This window comes from Musa acuminata, chromosome BXJ3-3 (assembly GCF_036884655.1).
Source record: "Musa acuminata AAA Group cultivar baxijiao chromosome BXJ3-3, Cavendish_Baxijiao_AAA, whole genome shotgun sequence".
In the NCBI taxonomy this organism is placed as follows: domain Eukaryota; kingdom Viridiplantae; phylum Streptophyta; class Magnoliopsida; order Zingiberales; family Musaceae; genus Musa; species Musa acuminata.
The window spans coordinates 33,426,773-33,441,159 of record NC_088351.1 but is presented as its reverse complement, the minus strand read 5'-3'; the positions used below and the strand labels follow the sequence as shown (position 1 = coordinate 33,441,159).

The 14,387-nt window shown below is 39.3% G+C and overlaps 3 protein-coding genes across 4 annotated transcripts; 1 reads left to right on the top strand and 2 right to left on the bottom strand.

Annotated features, from left to right (window-relative positions):
• Positions 1 to 1,559: 1,559 nt before the first annotated feature.
• Positions 1,560 to 2,175, top strand: LOC135632972 (histone H3.2). Its single transcript, XM_065141923.1, has one exon. It carries the CDS (start codon positions 1,631 to 1,633, stop codon positions 2,039 to 2,041), a length of 411 nt encoding a protein of 136 aa, XP_064997995.1. The 5' UTR covers positions 1,560 to 1,630; the 3' UTR covers positions 2,042 to 2,175.
• Positions 2,176 to 2,425: 250 nt separating this feature from the next.
• LOC135632971 (soluble inorganic pyrophosphatase-like) lies at positions 2,426 to 6,958 on the bottom strand. The gene is made up of 9 exons (XM_065141922.1): positions 6,730 to 6,958; positions 5,219 to 5,346; positions 5,098 to 5,126; positions 3,734 to 3,799; positions 3,477 to 3,584; positions 3,324 to 3,389; positions 3,123 to 3,243; positions 2,932 to 3,013; positions 2,426 to 2,717 (listed from the first exon to the last, which is right to left on the bottom strand). Exons 2-9 carry the CDS (start codon positions 5,340 to 5,342, stop codon positions 2,675 to 2,677), a joined length of 639 nt encoding a protein of 212 aa, XP_064997994.1. The 5' UTR covers positions 5,343 to 5,346; positions 6,730 to 6,958; the 3' UTR covers positions 2,426 to 2,674.
• Positions 6,959 to 7,799: 841 nt separating this feature from the next.
• LOC103979099 (sm-like protein LSM3B) lies at positions 7,800 to 11,895 on the bottom strand. 2 transcript variants are annotated; one of them, XR_010494966.1, is made up of 4 exons: positions 11,733 to 11,895; positions 11,384 to 11,499; positions 10,186 to 10,281; positions 7,800 to 8,161 (listed from the first exon to the last, which is right to left on the bottom strand). XR_010494966.1 is itself a non-coding variant. In XM_065142721.1 (3 exons), the coding sequence occupies exons 1-3, from the start codon at positions 11,847 to 11,849 to the stop codon at positions 8,081 to 8,083; spliced, it is 294 nt and encodes a 97-aa protein (XP_064998793.1). In that variant the 5' UTR covers positions 11,850 to 11,895; the 3' UTR covers positions 7,800 to 8,080. The 2 variants fall into 2 exon arrangements, 1 of the variants encoding a protein (XP_064998793.1); XM_065142721.1 differs by lacking the exon at positions 11,384 to 11,499.
• Between the last annotated feature and the right edge of the window lie 2,492 nt (positions 11,896 to 14,387).

Here is a 14,387-nt window from a genome sequence, read left to right as displayed (position 1 = left end):
CTGGGTTGCATGTGGGGGCGTCAACCGGGAGACGAGCGGGATGATAGTTTGCACCATGCCCGCCAGTGCTCGGACTTGGTGAGCGAGATCGTGGAAGGCTTCAGGCGAAACAGGCGACGGGCCGATGGGGGCGTCGGGAGGCGACAAACCCGGGTCGTTGAACAACCGCCAGTAGCGCTCCGACGTTGTGGCGGGGCGCTCGTCCCGGGGTTCATCACGCGGGGGATGATCTTCTGGGGTGTTGACCGGACAGGACCCCATGACTGCGGGTTCGCCAGAGTGGATCTGCTGATCGCTCGACATTCGGGGCCCTCCTTCTAGCGCAAAAAAATGTTGCGGGAAACAACTGTATGTCGTGGCCTCGGGGCCGACGAGGCTTGGTTCGGGTCCGAATGCGCGGGGATCTGGTGCGGCGCTCCTCGGGGCAGCTGGGGTGGCCGATCACGATAGTCCGGGTGGGATGTAGCGTGGGAGTGAAGCCTCGCCGCGGCGCCGGGAAGGTGAGACCTCGCCTTCGTTCCTGCACACAGGTCGGGTCGGAAGCTCGGCCCGACCCCTCCGACGATCAAGTTAGATGATGTGGAAGGAGTTTTTCTTAGTGAAGAAGTGTCCTCCTCGTCGTTTAGAACTCGGGGGTATTTATAGGACGGTTTAGTGTTACCTGATGTGCCTGCCTGCGGGAGGCAGGATCGTACCTCTGATGGTGTCTGACACTGCCATTGACGTTGCGTGGAGAATCGAACTGCCGCAGGGTATGGGCGAGCATCGGTCGTCGTCCTCCTCTGCTTTGGTCAAGCGCGCGGAGTCAGACAACAATGAAGTCTTCGTCTGAGAGCGGATGACGTCAGCGCGTGTCGCGTCAGCATTATTGCCCTCCTCCTCGGGCGGAGTGGCGCCCAGGTGAGGCCGACGTCGTGACACATCATGTCGCCGTTATTACCCCTATCATCGAGATTTCATTTTTTTCTTTCTTGGGGGATGTCATGATGACTATACATGCTTACGTGATGCCATATTATAATCAAGCCGAATGGACATGCCTAAGTGGCACAACAATACCATCATGCTAGTTTGGGATTTAGGACCTATTAGATACCATGTGTCTATGGTTGCCTACTGGATGTAACGTGTTGAGTATTGATTAGCTTCTATCACATCTCTTGTTTATTAAAAGAATGTTGGTAAATCTTTCGTTTTTCGAAAAAAACAAAAAAAATATTTTCAAAAAAGTATATATATATATATATATATATATATTATTGGCCCTCTAAATTCTAGATATATTTATAATTAAATGCCCAAGCACAATATTCACGCTCTTATTTGCATCCGTGCACTAAATAAAAGTAACTTCTTCTCTAGTCTAAATGTCTAATCATCTCTGCTTATTAGCAAGCACCTATTGGTGAGACCCACGGATCGCGATCCGTGTGCTTCCGCTAGACGGAATCCTAACCGTTGAATCCTAACCAATCCAACGGCGGCACCTAAGAGTTCGAACCCCTCGATTTCGGAATCCCGCTTTTTCCTCCCTATTTAAGACCCCGTCATGACACCGTGTTCCCGCACTTCGACGGCCACTTCTCGATCGCGAAACCCTAATTATTCCAAAGTTGTTGCGTCGCAATCGATGGCGAGGACGAAGCAGACCGCTCGGAAGTCGACCGGGGGGAAAGCCCCGAGAAAGCAGCTGGCGACGAAAGCGGCGCGGAAGTCGGCGCCGGCAACGGGCGGGGTGAAGAAGCCGCACCGGTTCCGGCCGGGAACGGTGGCGCTGCGGGAGATCCGCAAGTACCAGAAAAGCACGGAGCTGCTCATCCGCAAGCTGCCGTTCCAGCGGCTGGTGCGGGAGATCGCGCAGGACTTCAAGACGGATCTCCGGTTCCAGAGTTCCGCCGTGGCGGCACTTCAGGAGGCGGCGGAGGCGTACCTGGTGGGGCTCTTCGAGGACACCAACCTCTGCGCCATCCACGCCAAGCGGGTTACCATAATGCCCAAGGACATCCAGTTGGCTCGTCGGATCCGCGGGGAGAGGGCTTGATGGCCGGCCGAGTTGGTAAAGAACAATGGGAACGTGTCTTTGGCATGGGCGTTTTGTTATGCAAATGTTTGTGTGGGGCGGTATGGATTTGGACTTTGCTTCGGTAAACAACACGATGGAAATGTTTCGTCTTATTGTTGCTGATTTCCCTGCACCTTTAGATAGGTTAGTGCGGAAGTATAACAATTTTGTTGAGAAGATCAGATGGCACCAACATATGTAAAAGAAGTCAAGCTCACTCTGTATACAATGTCATGAAATATCTATTGCATGTCCCTACAGGTAATCATGCAATAGTAATCGCCAGTTTCAAATTTTTCAGCTTATCCTAGAAATATTTCCGAAAAAGATACTACTTATATTATAATAATTGATGTCAAGTCATAAAACAAAGGAAAAGTTTAAATATCTTATTGCAAAGCTTCAATCCATCCCGACAGCTCAATGGGGTGGGAAAAACTTAACCAAAAGACACTGACTTTGAACGAAAAATGAGATAATGAATTCAACAAAGGTGATCATCTGTTGCTTTGACCTAAGTTTGATTTAGGCAACAAAATCACAAGCTTAGTCAAACAGATGCTTCCATTTTAACCATATTTGGAAGAAGTTATGAAACCCGGCGCAGCCATTCTACCGCCGCAAGCTCTGCAGGATATATTGAGCATAGAGATCCCTGCGAGTATTCACCAACTGTAATTAGATTAACCTACCAATGTCTTGGTTGATCTATTACATAATTTATCAAGGTCAAAATTTTAGTGGGTCTCTTCTCTATGAGTTTTACCAAATATAGTAGTATTCCTGAGAAATATTAAGGGAAATGTGTTTTGACTATGAGAAACATGTTTGCTATATTTTCATTGGTATGTTATTTTGATCCAGCTTACATTGAGTGTTGTATGGCTTCACGAGCAGTACTTGCAGGCAAGAATTCATTGACTGCAACCTCTTTGTTCTCATTCTTCTTGTCTGAAGTGTGTTTATCAAGGATTATGGCATGGATTCCTACTTGGAAAAGAGAAAGCAAACTTACAAGAAGCTTAATAAAAATATGAAAAATATGGATTTGACAGGATACAGTCTTCAAAGAATCGCCGAATCTCAGCAAGACGATGGGGAGATAGCTCGTTAAGGTCATTGAAGTGACGATACTCGGGATCATCAGCACAAACTGCAATGATCTTATCATCTTTCTCCCCCTGAAATCCAGGCAAACCAGCTGTAGCACTTTAGTTTGGAGTCAAAATATTCACACTTTAAATTATATCCAAATCATCACCTGATCAATCATTGGCATAAGTCCAATGGCCCTGGCTCGTAAAAAGCATCCAGGAAGAACTGGTTCCTAATCAAATAAATGTTCACAGTAATATATTAAGCTCAGATTCAGCAGGCGTGATACAAAGTTGGCTATAAGCAGTAAGAGTTCAACCTGCATGAGGACCAAAACATCTATTGGGTCATTGTCTTCACAAAGTGTGCGAGGAATGAAACCATAGTTATGAGGGTAGACTACCGATGAGTACAAGACACGATCAACCTGTGAAATTTCGGGCGTTTGAATACTATAAGAAGAATGTTATCTTACAATAGAAGAATATATAAAAGAGACCACATTAGAATAAATCTTAGTAGATATTCTGGTAGGTTTCATATGTATTGAGGATTGTTCACGGAAGATAAACACACCTTAATCAGCCCTGTCTTCTTGTCAAGTTCATATTTGACTTTACTTCCTTTCGTTATCTCCACAACCTATGTTATATATAGAAGAACGTAAGAACAAACAGACAACAATAGATGAATAAAAACAATATGAAGTAAAAAACTGTAGTAAGTTAAAAGCTGAAAATCATGTCAATCTTCTTTAACCAATCATTGAACAAGCCATACATATTTCTGCAGCCTCAGAGAAAATTATGCTTGACATTTATCATTTTTAGTATGACACCTCCCTGCCTATTGGTGCTGACACTCCACATCAAATTTTGCTTGTACTAATTGGTACTTCCAGTGCATATAATGCAATTTACTTAAACATCCGTTTGAACTTGTAGTGACAACTTTTTCCAAAGTTATGCAAATTGAAACCAAGTTAAGAACAGAGAGAATGTTACAGGGCTCAAGGAAAGCGAAGATTGGTTAACCAGTCTACCAGAACCCGAAAGCTTTGGGCAACTGAATCACAGTGGCAGGCAACATCTAGCAGGCTGTGCTTAAACACAAAATTGACCACAACTGACTAACTATGGATCTGCTAATGCTGATACATGAGAGCTTGGCCTGCAGAACGAATTTTGCATAGTGGGATGAAGCCCCTAGCAAAGTTTACAAATCCATATTGATGCCTGCGAAAATTGATCCATTGCCCATATGTCTGAAAAGTTAGCCAATTCTTCCAATACATCATTCTCCAATGGCACTGCATAGAACTACACCTTGCCATGCAATTCCCCTTCCCATCTTGCCAATCAAAGGAAAAAGAAACAAATTGCTATACTTATTGTGAACTTAATAAGAGAACCAATGACTAGATTTCACATCTTCAAATCAAACAAGTCAAATGCTAAAATACTGACTTTAGAAACATGTAGAGAATATTGTGACGCAGTGTAACAATTCAAAGGATAAAAAGGACGAGAAAAAGAAAGAAACAAAGGATTTATTTACATAAATCTCTCAAGACAGATAGATATGCAAAATTTATTACTAGATGGAGAAATCAACGGCAGTATTTCTCCCTTTTAATCTCCTGATTCTTTTAGAGCCTTAGTCTGGCAAAATTGTCATTACTTCTCATCTGGTGGTCTTTGTGCTTTTCTAGCCCCTTTCCTACTGAAACTTATGTATGTTTGTTCTCCAAAGGTACAGAAAATCGTACTGGAATTCGTTTCTATTTACTGTATACTCCATCACGAAGCCTCATTTGATTAATGATAAGGATTCAAGAACTCAATACTGGGCATCAAGTAAAACCATTATCTTTACATCCCTGGTATTTGATTTTGTTTCATATCAACTTCCTATGTGGTATGAACTTAGAGAACACTTACAACATTGAAGACAGCAGGAGCACCAGGACCTGCACGAAATACAAGTATTTAGTCAAAAAAAATTATTTTGTTTAAATTTGAAGATGCAAATGTAACTTCTTTTTTTGCATAAGGTACTAACCTATTTCAAGATCATGCCAGGGATGTGCAGCTACCGATCTCCTTGACAATGATGATAGGATCCTTTCATTCAGCTGTGGAGCTGGGTGATTGTCTGCAGATGCAGCCTCATTTTCTTCACTCATATTTCTATAGAGAAAAGCAGGTGACATGTTATTGCATTACAAGAGTTATGCCTTTTAAATATCTTTTCCGAGCAACTAAAAGATGGAAACTCAGTGCACGATGTTCTGATCTCATCAATGTGGGTAGGGGCATGGTCACTTTACACAGCCCTACCCTGTCACCGAGGCTAAACAACTAAAAAACAAATATATGTAAGGCATTGTAGACTTTGAAAAGCTTTTGTGCTTACAAGTCTTTAATAAAACTTTTTTAAGTTGGAAACAGAAGATGGACCAAACAAAGCTACAAAACTCAATACAAATTACCATAAAAAATCACTGACAACTGAGCCACCATAGATATGCAAACTTGTTAGATATGAGTAGCCAAATTGCAACTGGAAAGTGATCTTAGTATGCAGGTTCACTTTTGCAATTTTGACACTTTATAATTCCATCTTGCTAGATATACATTTTTCTTGCCGTAAGACTTCTACTTTGCATTGTCAATTCAATATATAGTGGACATATGAATTGAAATTTGGTCACTTGAGGAAATTATTTATTTATCCATTTTCTTTTCTGCTCCTTTCTTGCATTTTGTTTCATTTTTTGGGGGGGGTCATCAACTAAGGTACACATCAACATATTTTCTTTTGGCATTTCTTCAATGACAATATTGGTTAAGAAACAAGTTGGAAATGGTCATGATATTAGATCCAAGGTGCTAAGGATTATCTATAGTTTCTTTCAAAGGTGTCAAGTGAAACTTTAGACATTTTACATAAAGCATGTTACCACCTTGCTAGTATATTAACGTGCATATACGCTTGTTATCACCATACATATAGGCATAGATACAATAGTAATTGGTACAAATTGCATAAGCAACCCGTCTATGCTATGATTAATCCTCTTAAGGCTATGTAGATGGTATCACCGTGTAAAAAGTACTCGTGGAACGAATCCTTTACTTCGTGATGCTCGATCGACAAACGCGAATCAAGCTTGCCAACAATTGCAGAGTTAATTAAAGAAAATAAGCCCCAAACCAACATAGTGGATTCTCCGTTCATCCGATCATTCTAAACAAGATTTCGAGTTGGGTCTACAACGATCGCATGGCGATCATGCAAAACGTACCAGTTTTCTACCACAAAACACGAAATCATGCGCGCAAACGTCAAGATCAAGAACCGTCTCACGTCAAATCGAGCAAGTAAAAAGCCAGATAAACGAGGATCTAAACAGAATACAAATGACAGAATAAATCGGGCAACGAAATCCGCATCAGATCACGTGAGAGAGAGCGACCTTTCTCCCCAGAAAGAAAATTGCAGGAGGATCAAGAGCGAGTAGAGGAGAAAGAATCCCGAGAAAGGTATCATCGCGAGGGCGTCGCTCTTACCTCGACCAATGACTCACTCGGACGCCAAGGTTTTGGGGAGGGAGACGGAGGACGGGGGAGAGATCGACGCCGGTGGAATGGGTTGCTCTGCGAGAGAGATTGATCGGAGTAGGAGGTATTTATAAGCTCCCGGACCGGGTTCGGCGCGGGGCTATTGACTTCCTCACCGCTACGACGATGGAAGAGGGCGGGAAGCCGCGTGTTCACGTCTTCGCGGTGAAGGAAGAGGTATCGTCACCGCCGGTAAACGAAAGGCTGAACTAAGCTTTATCCTTGATGTCTGGTCGATACATCGCCTTACCATTAAGTCAATAACATATAAATATATATATATATATATATATATATAATATAAAATTTATGATTAAATATCTTCTTATATATTTTTTTTACTTTATCACTTTAAATTTTCAAAAATCAAACCTTTACTAGTATTACTTATCACATGGTATTTTAAGCATCCATTTTTGTCGCACTTCTTTTCTGCATCTTTGACCTCTCAGCACATCCCACGAAATTTTTTCTAACTCATCGCTGTTTCTGTACGTTGCGCATGCAATCTTCTCCGGCATCCATTCTCGTGTATGCGGTCCCATACACTAGAAGAGAGAGAGAGAGAGAGAGAGAGAGAGAGAGAGAGATTTTGGAAGCAATGAATGCAAACAAACCAATGCACGATGACGGTGGAGCTTAAAAGATGGATTTGGATGGACGTGGTTCTTTGTGGGCACACATCTGTTTCTCGTTGATAGCACCAACTACATGAGTTGCCACCCAAGTCCTCCTTGTGACTTGCCTAATATTCCCGGCATATCTCATCCACAACATGGCTTTTTCCATGCCAAATGATGCAAGTGGAGTACGGCTTACATGTTAGGCTTAACAGCAGGGCCAACTAAACCCAAGTCAAGATCACATAAGCCTGGCAAAGCCAACTGGAACACACAGGCAAAAGATAAACCAATGAAGTGCAGAAGTCTTTCCCCAGATGACAACACCTACAATAGCTCAGAGATCAAGTGCAATTGTATAGACTAATTATGAATCTGCAGCTAAGATGTGCTTGCTGGTTGCTGTAAAAACATCAGGGACCAATCAACATATGAAATCTGGCCGACAAGAACATGGTTCGGAACTCTAGTATTGGTACAACCACAATAGAGCTGTCAGATGCACAACTGAATACAGGTGATCCCACTAAAACTGGAGTGCTGTTGAAATATGAATAAGAATCCTTTAACCTGCTAAACATATTCATATGTGCCATGGACAGGTGACTACTGTGGATAATTTTCAGTTATGGTCACCGAAAAAGAGATGGTGCATCATCAATACATCCTTCATCAGGCTGTCATGCCGTCCTCAGAGGCGGAGAAACTAGTATGACTCCATCGCCTCGGACAAAAAGAAATGGAACGGTCCGCCTGGTGGTCTGTAAAAGAAAAAACTAATTAATTATCAGAGGGAATTGAACAGATCTGTAACTAACAACTTTGAGATTTAACTAAGCAGTTATATCAGAAGACGAATCTTTTAATTTGTCAAACTTGAAAATGTATGTTTTGAGAATAACAACAATAACTTGTAATGTCAAAACTATTTGGTGTCAACTACACAGACCTTTTTCAATCATTAATTTCCATACAAAATAATATCTATCAGTATCTTGATCTAATCATACAGAACATTACATATAATGGGGCAGACGAAAAATGTTACCACTGTTAGTGATGGTAGAACAACATGATATTGTTGAAGAACAATCCCATAGGAAATAGATAGCCAAATTGTAAAGGTGTAACCACCTTGAAGAGATTGGAAATTCTGCTTGATCAATGTAGCTCAAAGGAACAAATAGTTAGAGTGGTCCACCTTGTGATGTAACCGAATCAATATTTTTCCATTTTTTAAAATTGTTTCAAGGCAGTGAGCATGTACCTGACTGCCAAACCATCAAACAATCTGCCTGCTGCTTCCTATCTACTCCACAAAAGTTTACATGGTTTTAACGAGTGTAACCTCATTTTTCCTTTCTCCCATCCATAATTTCCACTTCATTCCTTTCAAGGGCTAAAGTGTTTCTCATGTATCATGTGCTTGTGTTCCAAGCATGCAATTCACACATGTGAATGGATGTGTTGGTGTGTGTGTGTGTGTGTGTGAGAGAGAGAGAGAGAGAGAGATGAGAGATCCTAACAAAGATGCGCTCTTTTTTTTTTTTTTGACTTTTTGACAGAAACAACTAAAAGGAAATGAGGGGCACTGATCAAAAGCCTCTCCTGGTAAAAGGAAATCAGGATACACTGATCAAAAGTCTCTCGAGGCTTTGTTTACTGGCTTGGGCTTGGGCTTGCCCTCTCTTAATACAAGTCCATTCCAGCCACCCGCTCTCTTTCCCGTTTTGACGCTCCCTTCAACATGCAGCCTGCAGTGTTGCCACCATATATATCACAGAGAGAGAGGGAGAGAGGTAGCAATGGCCACCCTCAGGCTTTCATCAGGGGCTTCCCAAAAAGTTGATCTAGTGTCTGTTCTTGGTTGAGGAAGCAGCTCATCCACATCTAGTGCACCTCCAGCTCTGAAGGCCTGCTTCTGATGGTCTTGTTTATGCTGTTTGATCTAAAGAGATCAATAATGGACACTATACCACAAGCAACATTAATTTCAACCTTTGAAGGCAAATGATGGAGTTGCTGAGACACAGAATTCCTTCTTTAAGGAGATAACCAACAAATTGGACCAAGGCAAACCACAATTCAGATTCAGTGTCTAGGCATACTTGCTCAAGGTAAGCAGCCTCATGAACACCTGGGCAAACCACAGTCCATCGTCGGTGTCTAAGCACGCTTGCTCAATGCAAGTATTCCGACACACTTGCTGAATGTAAGTATTCCGACCATGCGAGAACCTCTTCATTGTTCCTCTGTCCCTATCTGAATCTTCTGGCCATACTGGTCCAGTACAAAAACTAGTGATTGCCTACCCCTGATATCATCCAAGGAACAAAAGGGTCTGAAACCATAAGAGCATTAGAAGCTTGAATGAAAGTTAACCATCTCCCCCCTTGACCCTGCTTCTGCTGTCAAGGCCTCAAGATAGTCCTCTTCAATTCCAAATTACCTCACATCTGATGCTTTTTTAAGGTTTCTTTTCCTTTTTATGGGTTTTTTGCATTTGGCTTTGATTTAAAATAGTCTTGCAACTACTTGGGTACTTTATAAATTTTACTTCTTCTTAACCTTTGTTTAAACAATAAAATTACAAATTATATGGCATAATGGTTTCGTCTTCTTTTTCCAAAATCGATTAAGCTTGATCAGAATCAAATAAGTAAAAATTGTTAACTTTTCAACATAACATGCCATATCAGAATCAAAGCAACGTGCTTGGGCAAACTTGCCCATTGATATATCAGTGTTCAAGACAGAGATACAGGTACAAGCAGGAGTGACTTACCCGAACAATCTCTTCATAAGTCTCGTCATCAATTTCTACGTTAGTTATTATCTCTTCAACATCCCCAAGTATCATATTTAAATGTTGATCATAAGCCTGAAATGAAAAGAAAACAAATGAGCACTTGCATTACTAATCACTACATTAAGAAGATATTTTGGATAGCATATTCAAGACCATAATCCGACTATAGATTCATGGAAAGGTGGAAAAGTTACGTCAGACTGTAAGAATTTCTGTTGAATTAATAACCATGTACAACCCAAATTTAAGCCATCCATTAAGAAGCGATATTTGTCTTGAAAATCCAAATATTTACATTAAAGATTAACGGCGAGGATAAAACAAAGAGAAGATTTTGCACCTTTAAAGAAACGACAATATCAATTGGTCCATGACATCAATAGACTTTAAAACAGGTGGATTAAAAATACGTACGACATCAATTATTTATATAGGTAAAACCATGGAATGTAGGGTATGGTCTATCAAAAAGGCAAAACCGATGGAGTCATTATAAGTAAGGAATTTGAAGAGAAAAAAAGAGAGGTCAAATTGATGTAATCAATAGGGTGGAGAACTCAAACACAAATGAGTTGTGTCAAATAATAAGTTTTTTCTGAATGATACATGATACCAAAATTATTACTTCTAGAATCTTCTTGTTCATCTATCTTAATTATGTGCTCAACTCTTCTCTTGATGTTGGCAAAAACTTATACTGCATATATTCAATCATAGTCCTATATAGTCTAATACCCTTATATTAGTCACTAGTTTGCAAGTTTTAAAAATTAGTCTCGACTAAACTATCATGGAAACAATTTTATTAGAAAATAGCATGTACTACACAAATTAATCTTGCTTATGCATTTGTAAGTTCATTTTGTACCTAAGTGAAATAATAAGAACTCAAAGCAGATCCTTGATGTACACATATAGACATCCGTTGTATCATCACCATGATATTCCTAGTCTATATTTGGTGAATTCCGAGATTTTATTTATACAAAATGTCCTGGTTCCCATCCATAATATTTTGAGCATATCAAAGGGCCCTCACATAACCATGGAGATTCAAAACCACAAACCTCAAGAAACTAGAAACTACAAGTCCGTATCCTACTTTTTTTTAGGACGTTCACTAGCACCAGTGGAAAAGCAGCCAAAGCAATTGTTTGCCATCAAGAAAACTTGCCTGGTGCTACCACCAACCAAGATGTGTAATCTCATCCCATGACTTCCAGTATGGTACTGGAATAAATATTCAGGAACCCTGACACTTATAAAAGACAGATCCTTTCGACGCTTCGCCTGCAACATGCAAGAGTCCAATTCACATTTGTAAACCCTAGATTACTGCACCCGTAACAAAATGGTAAAGAAATAGGGAGAAGAACAGCATTGATTGCAAACTAAAAGGGCAAACAACAGCCATGGGACATGATGTCGATCTGAAGCATAAAGCGAGAAAATTGATCGGATCATATATATATATATATATATATATATATATATGGAGAGAGAGAGAGAGAGGTTTTATGTACGTGAAGCTTTCCACGGAGCTCGCGGTCGGAGCGGAACTTGACGTAGATGCGCTCGTCGAGGCTGAGCCTTATGAGATCGATAGGCTCCTTCACGGCGCTCTCCTCCTCGCTGGCCATCGGTCTTTACTTACCCCCACTCGCCTCGCTCCCTCCTATCGTCCGGCGGCCGAAACCCTTTCGCGGCACTTCCCACGAAATGAGATATAAGCCCAAGCCCAGAGGCCATGACCGGCCCAATTAAGCTCCTCGGCCCAGTTGTAATCCTATAGGAAAAATAATTAGTGTTTTATATCTTGTCGTAAAAATGATTTAAAAATAAAAATAATTTCCTTTTTATTGAAAGCAGCAAATGCATCCAACAATTTATATGTATCATCAAAAAGATTTATATCATGAATTTTATATATTTATGAAAACATAAATTCTATCATTTAAAAATCGATTTTGTTATTTTTTACCAGCATCATTTGAACTTATCGATTCTTGAAAATAAGATTTGGATATGGATATGCATATTGACATTCAAAAAAGAGGAAGATAAAAAATTTTAACTCACGATCGGCTCTGATATCGAATATAAATAACAAAAACTTAAGTTGTTAAGAAAAAATTAATATATACTTTTAACACTCTCAATATCACAAAATATAAATAAGTGATTTTGATCCTCTTCTGGTAATTAAATTAGTGATGTTCTCGAAGGTCAGATATTCAAAATGTGTATGATCCAAGAGAAAATAGTAATATAAAATTTTAAGATTAAGATTGCTTATTCAAACAAAATCAAAATATTTACATTCCTTAATTAGTTGGGATTACCGACTATATGATTGCTTTTTTCTTGAACTAATGATTTCTTGCAAGACAAAAAGAAACACCAAAGAGTTGGTGAATAATTCTTCTCCGATATTTAAGTTAACGATGATGATGTTCTCGAGGGTTAGGGATTTAAAATGGTAAAGCAATTTCAAGAGTCATTTGTGATAGTTGGGATATCGCTTTCACCCATGTCATGTAGATGAGTTAAATAAAAATAAGAACTATTTGACATTGGTTATGCGATCAGATCAAATCTCATTGTGGTCTGCATTCAACTTGACTGCTCATAAACTTTAAGATGAAGCTGAGTGGATGGATGGATGGATGGATGTTGTGATCTCATCAACAACCTACTTCCTGTTATTAAATCAACACTAAGACATAGCTTTCTTTATTAGAAATCTCACAACTATTTGATTTGTCTCCAGTTGGTTTATATATTCCAGTCTTTTGATTGAATACTGTGAGAAGCCACAATTTTTGTTCCTTTGAACCTCCAAAACACTGTTCAAGTGAGCAATAAATAGTCTTGTGGAAATCTTTAACATTGATTGATGAATACAATCACAATCACAATGCAAGGAAATGGATATCTGTCACCTGTCCACCACTAAGAAAGAAAGACATGTTGAATCATCATCATCATCATCATCTTCATTTACACCCAAGCAAACTAAGCACATGTTATTCAACTAAAACAGTGGCAACACCTTCAGCCACCATATTTGACAAGCCAACCAGGTGAACTAAGCAAGTATCCAGTCCACACTGGCATCCAAAGAGAACAGATAAAGAGTTTTTGGCAGCATCCATCTCCATATCTTAGATGAAGGTGGGGAAGGAGCAGGTTGAGAAAAAGAAAATGCAAGATGATCCAACCTATGATGTTGATGTGTGACATCCTCTCATAACCTCATTGAATTTGCTCCATAGTTGATATCTTAATATCTTAAAACTAATAATGTCTTGGATCAATATTTGTGGATACTTCATTCTAACTACTTGTGACAATGCCTTTTGGTTTTCATTTTCTAAAATCATGTTTGAGAATTCTGACCTTCCCAATAGTAAATCTTCTTTAGTACTTTTAATTGTAAGTATTTTTTAAATCATAATTACATTAAGAAATAAGACTACTTGAATGATAAATAATTCAAGTATATTAGCGTTTGGTTATTTAATAAAGTCTTGGTTGAGAGAAAATATACTGATATCAAGAAAAAAAATAAGAAAAATTATTTAAAGATTAAGTGAGAGTGCACATGACTTAAGTTGGAAATTATACGAAAATTTGATTTTATTTTTCCAATATATATAGGTAAAGAGTGTCGAATCATTTTTTTTTTATCGATCATTTTTTTTTGTTTATGTTGGATTGTTCATTTGTAGGATTTTTTTTGTTTATGATATATTCGATGATTCAATTTTGATCATGATTTCATCATATAAGTAAAGGATAAGTCTTAGTTATCATAATAAGATTATTTTTTTATGACTCGAATTATCATGGTTTGATTTGATATGGGTTAGGTCAAACTATGATTTTGCTTATAACTAACTTTATGTATGTCATCATTCAATTTCAATAGAAGCTTAAAAAGGAAGAAGAAGGACTTATTATTATTTTTAGGATTTAGTGCTTAGGGTATGTTTGAAGAGAAGTTACACTTGAATTGATCATTGGAAAAATACAGCAATTGGTGGAATTCTTGTCCAATTGTCCAGCAGTCAAACTGGACTTGAATTGTTTGATTGTGATCTGAATACTTCATCCCTCAGAAGAGCCTTCAATTGTAGGAATCTTATTTGAATGAAACTTGCAACACAGGTTTGGCT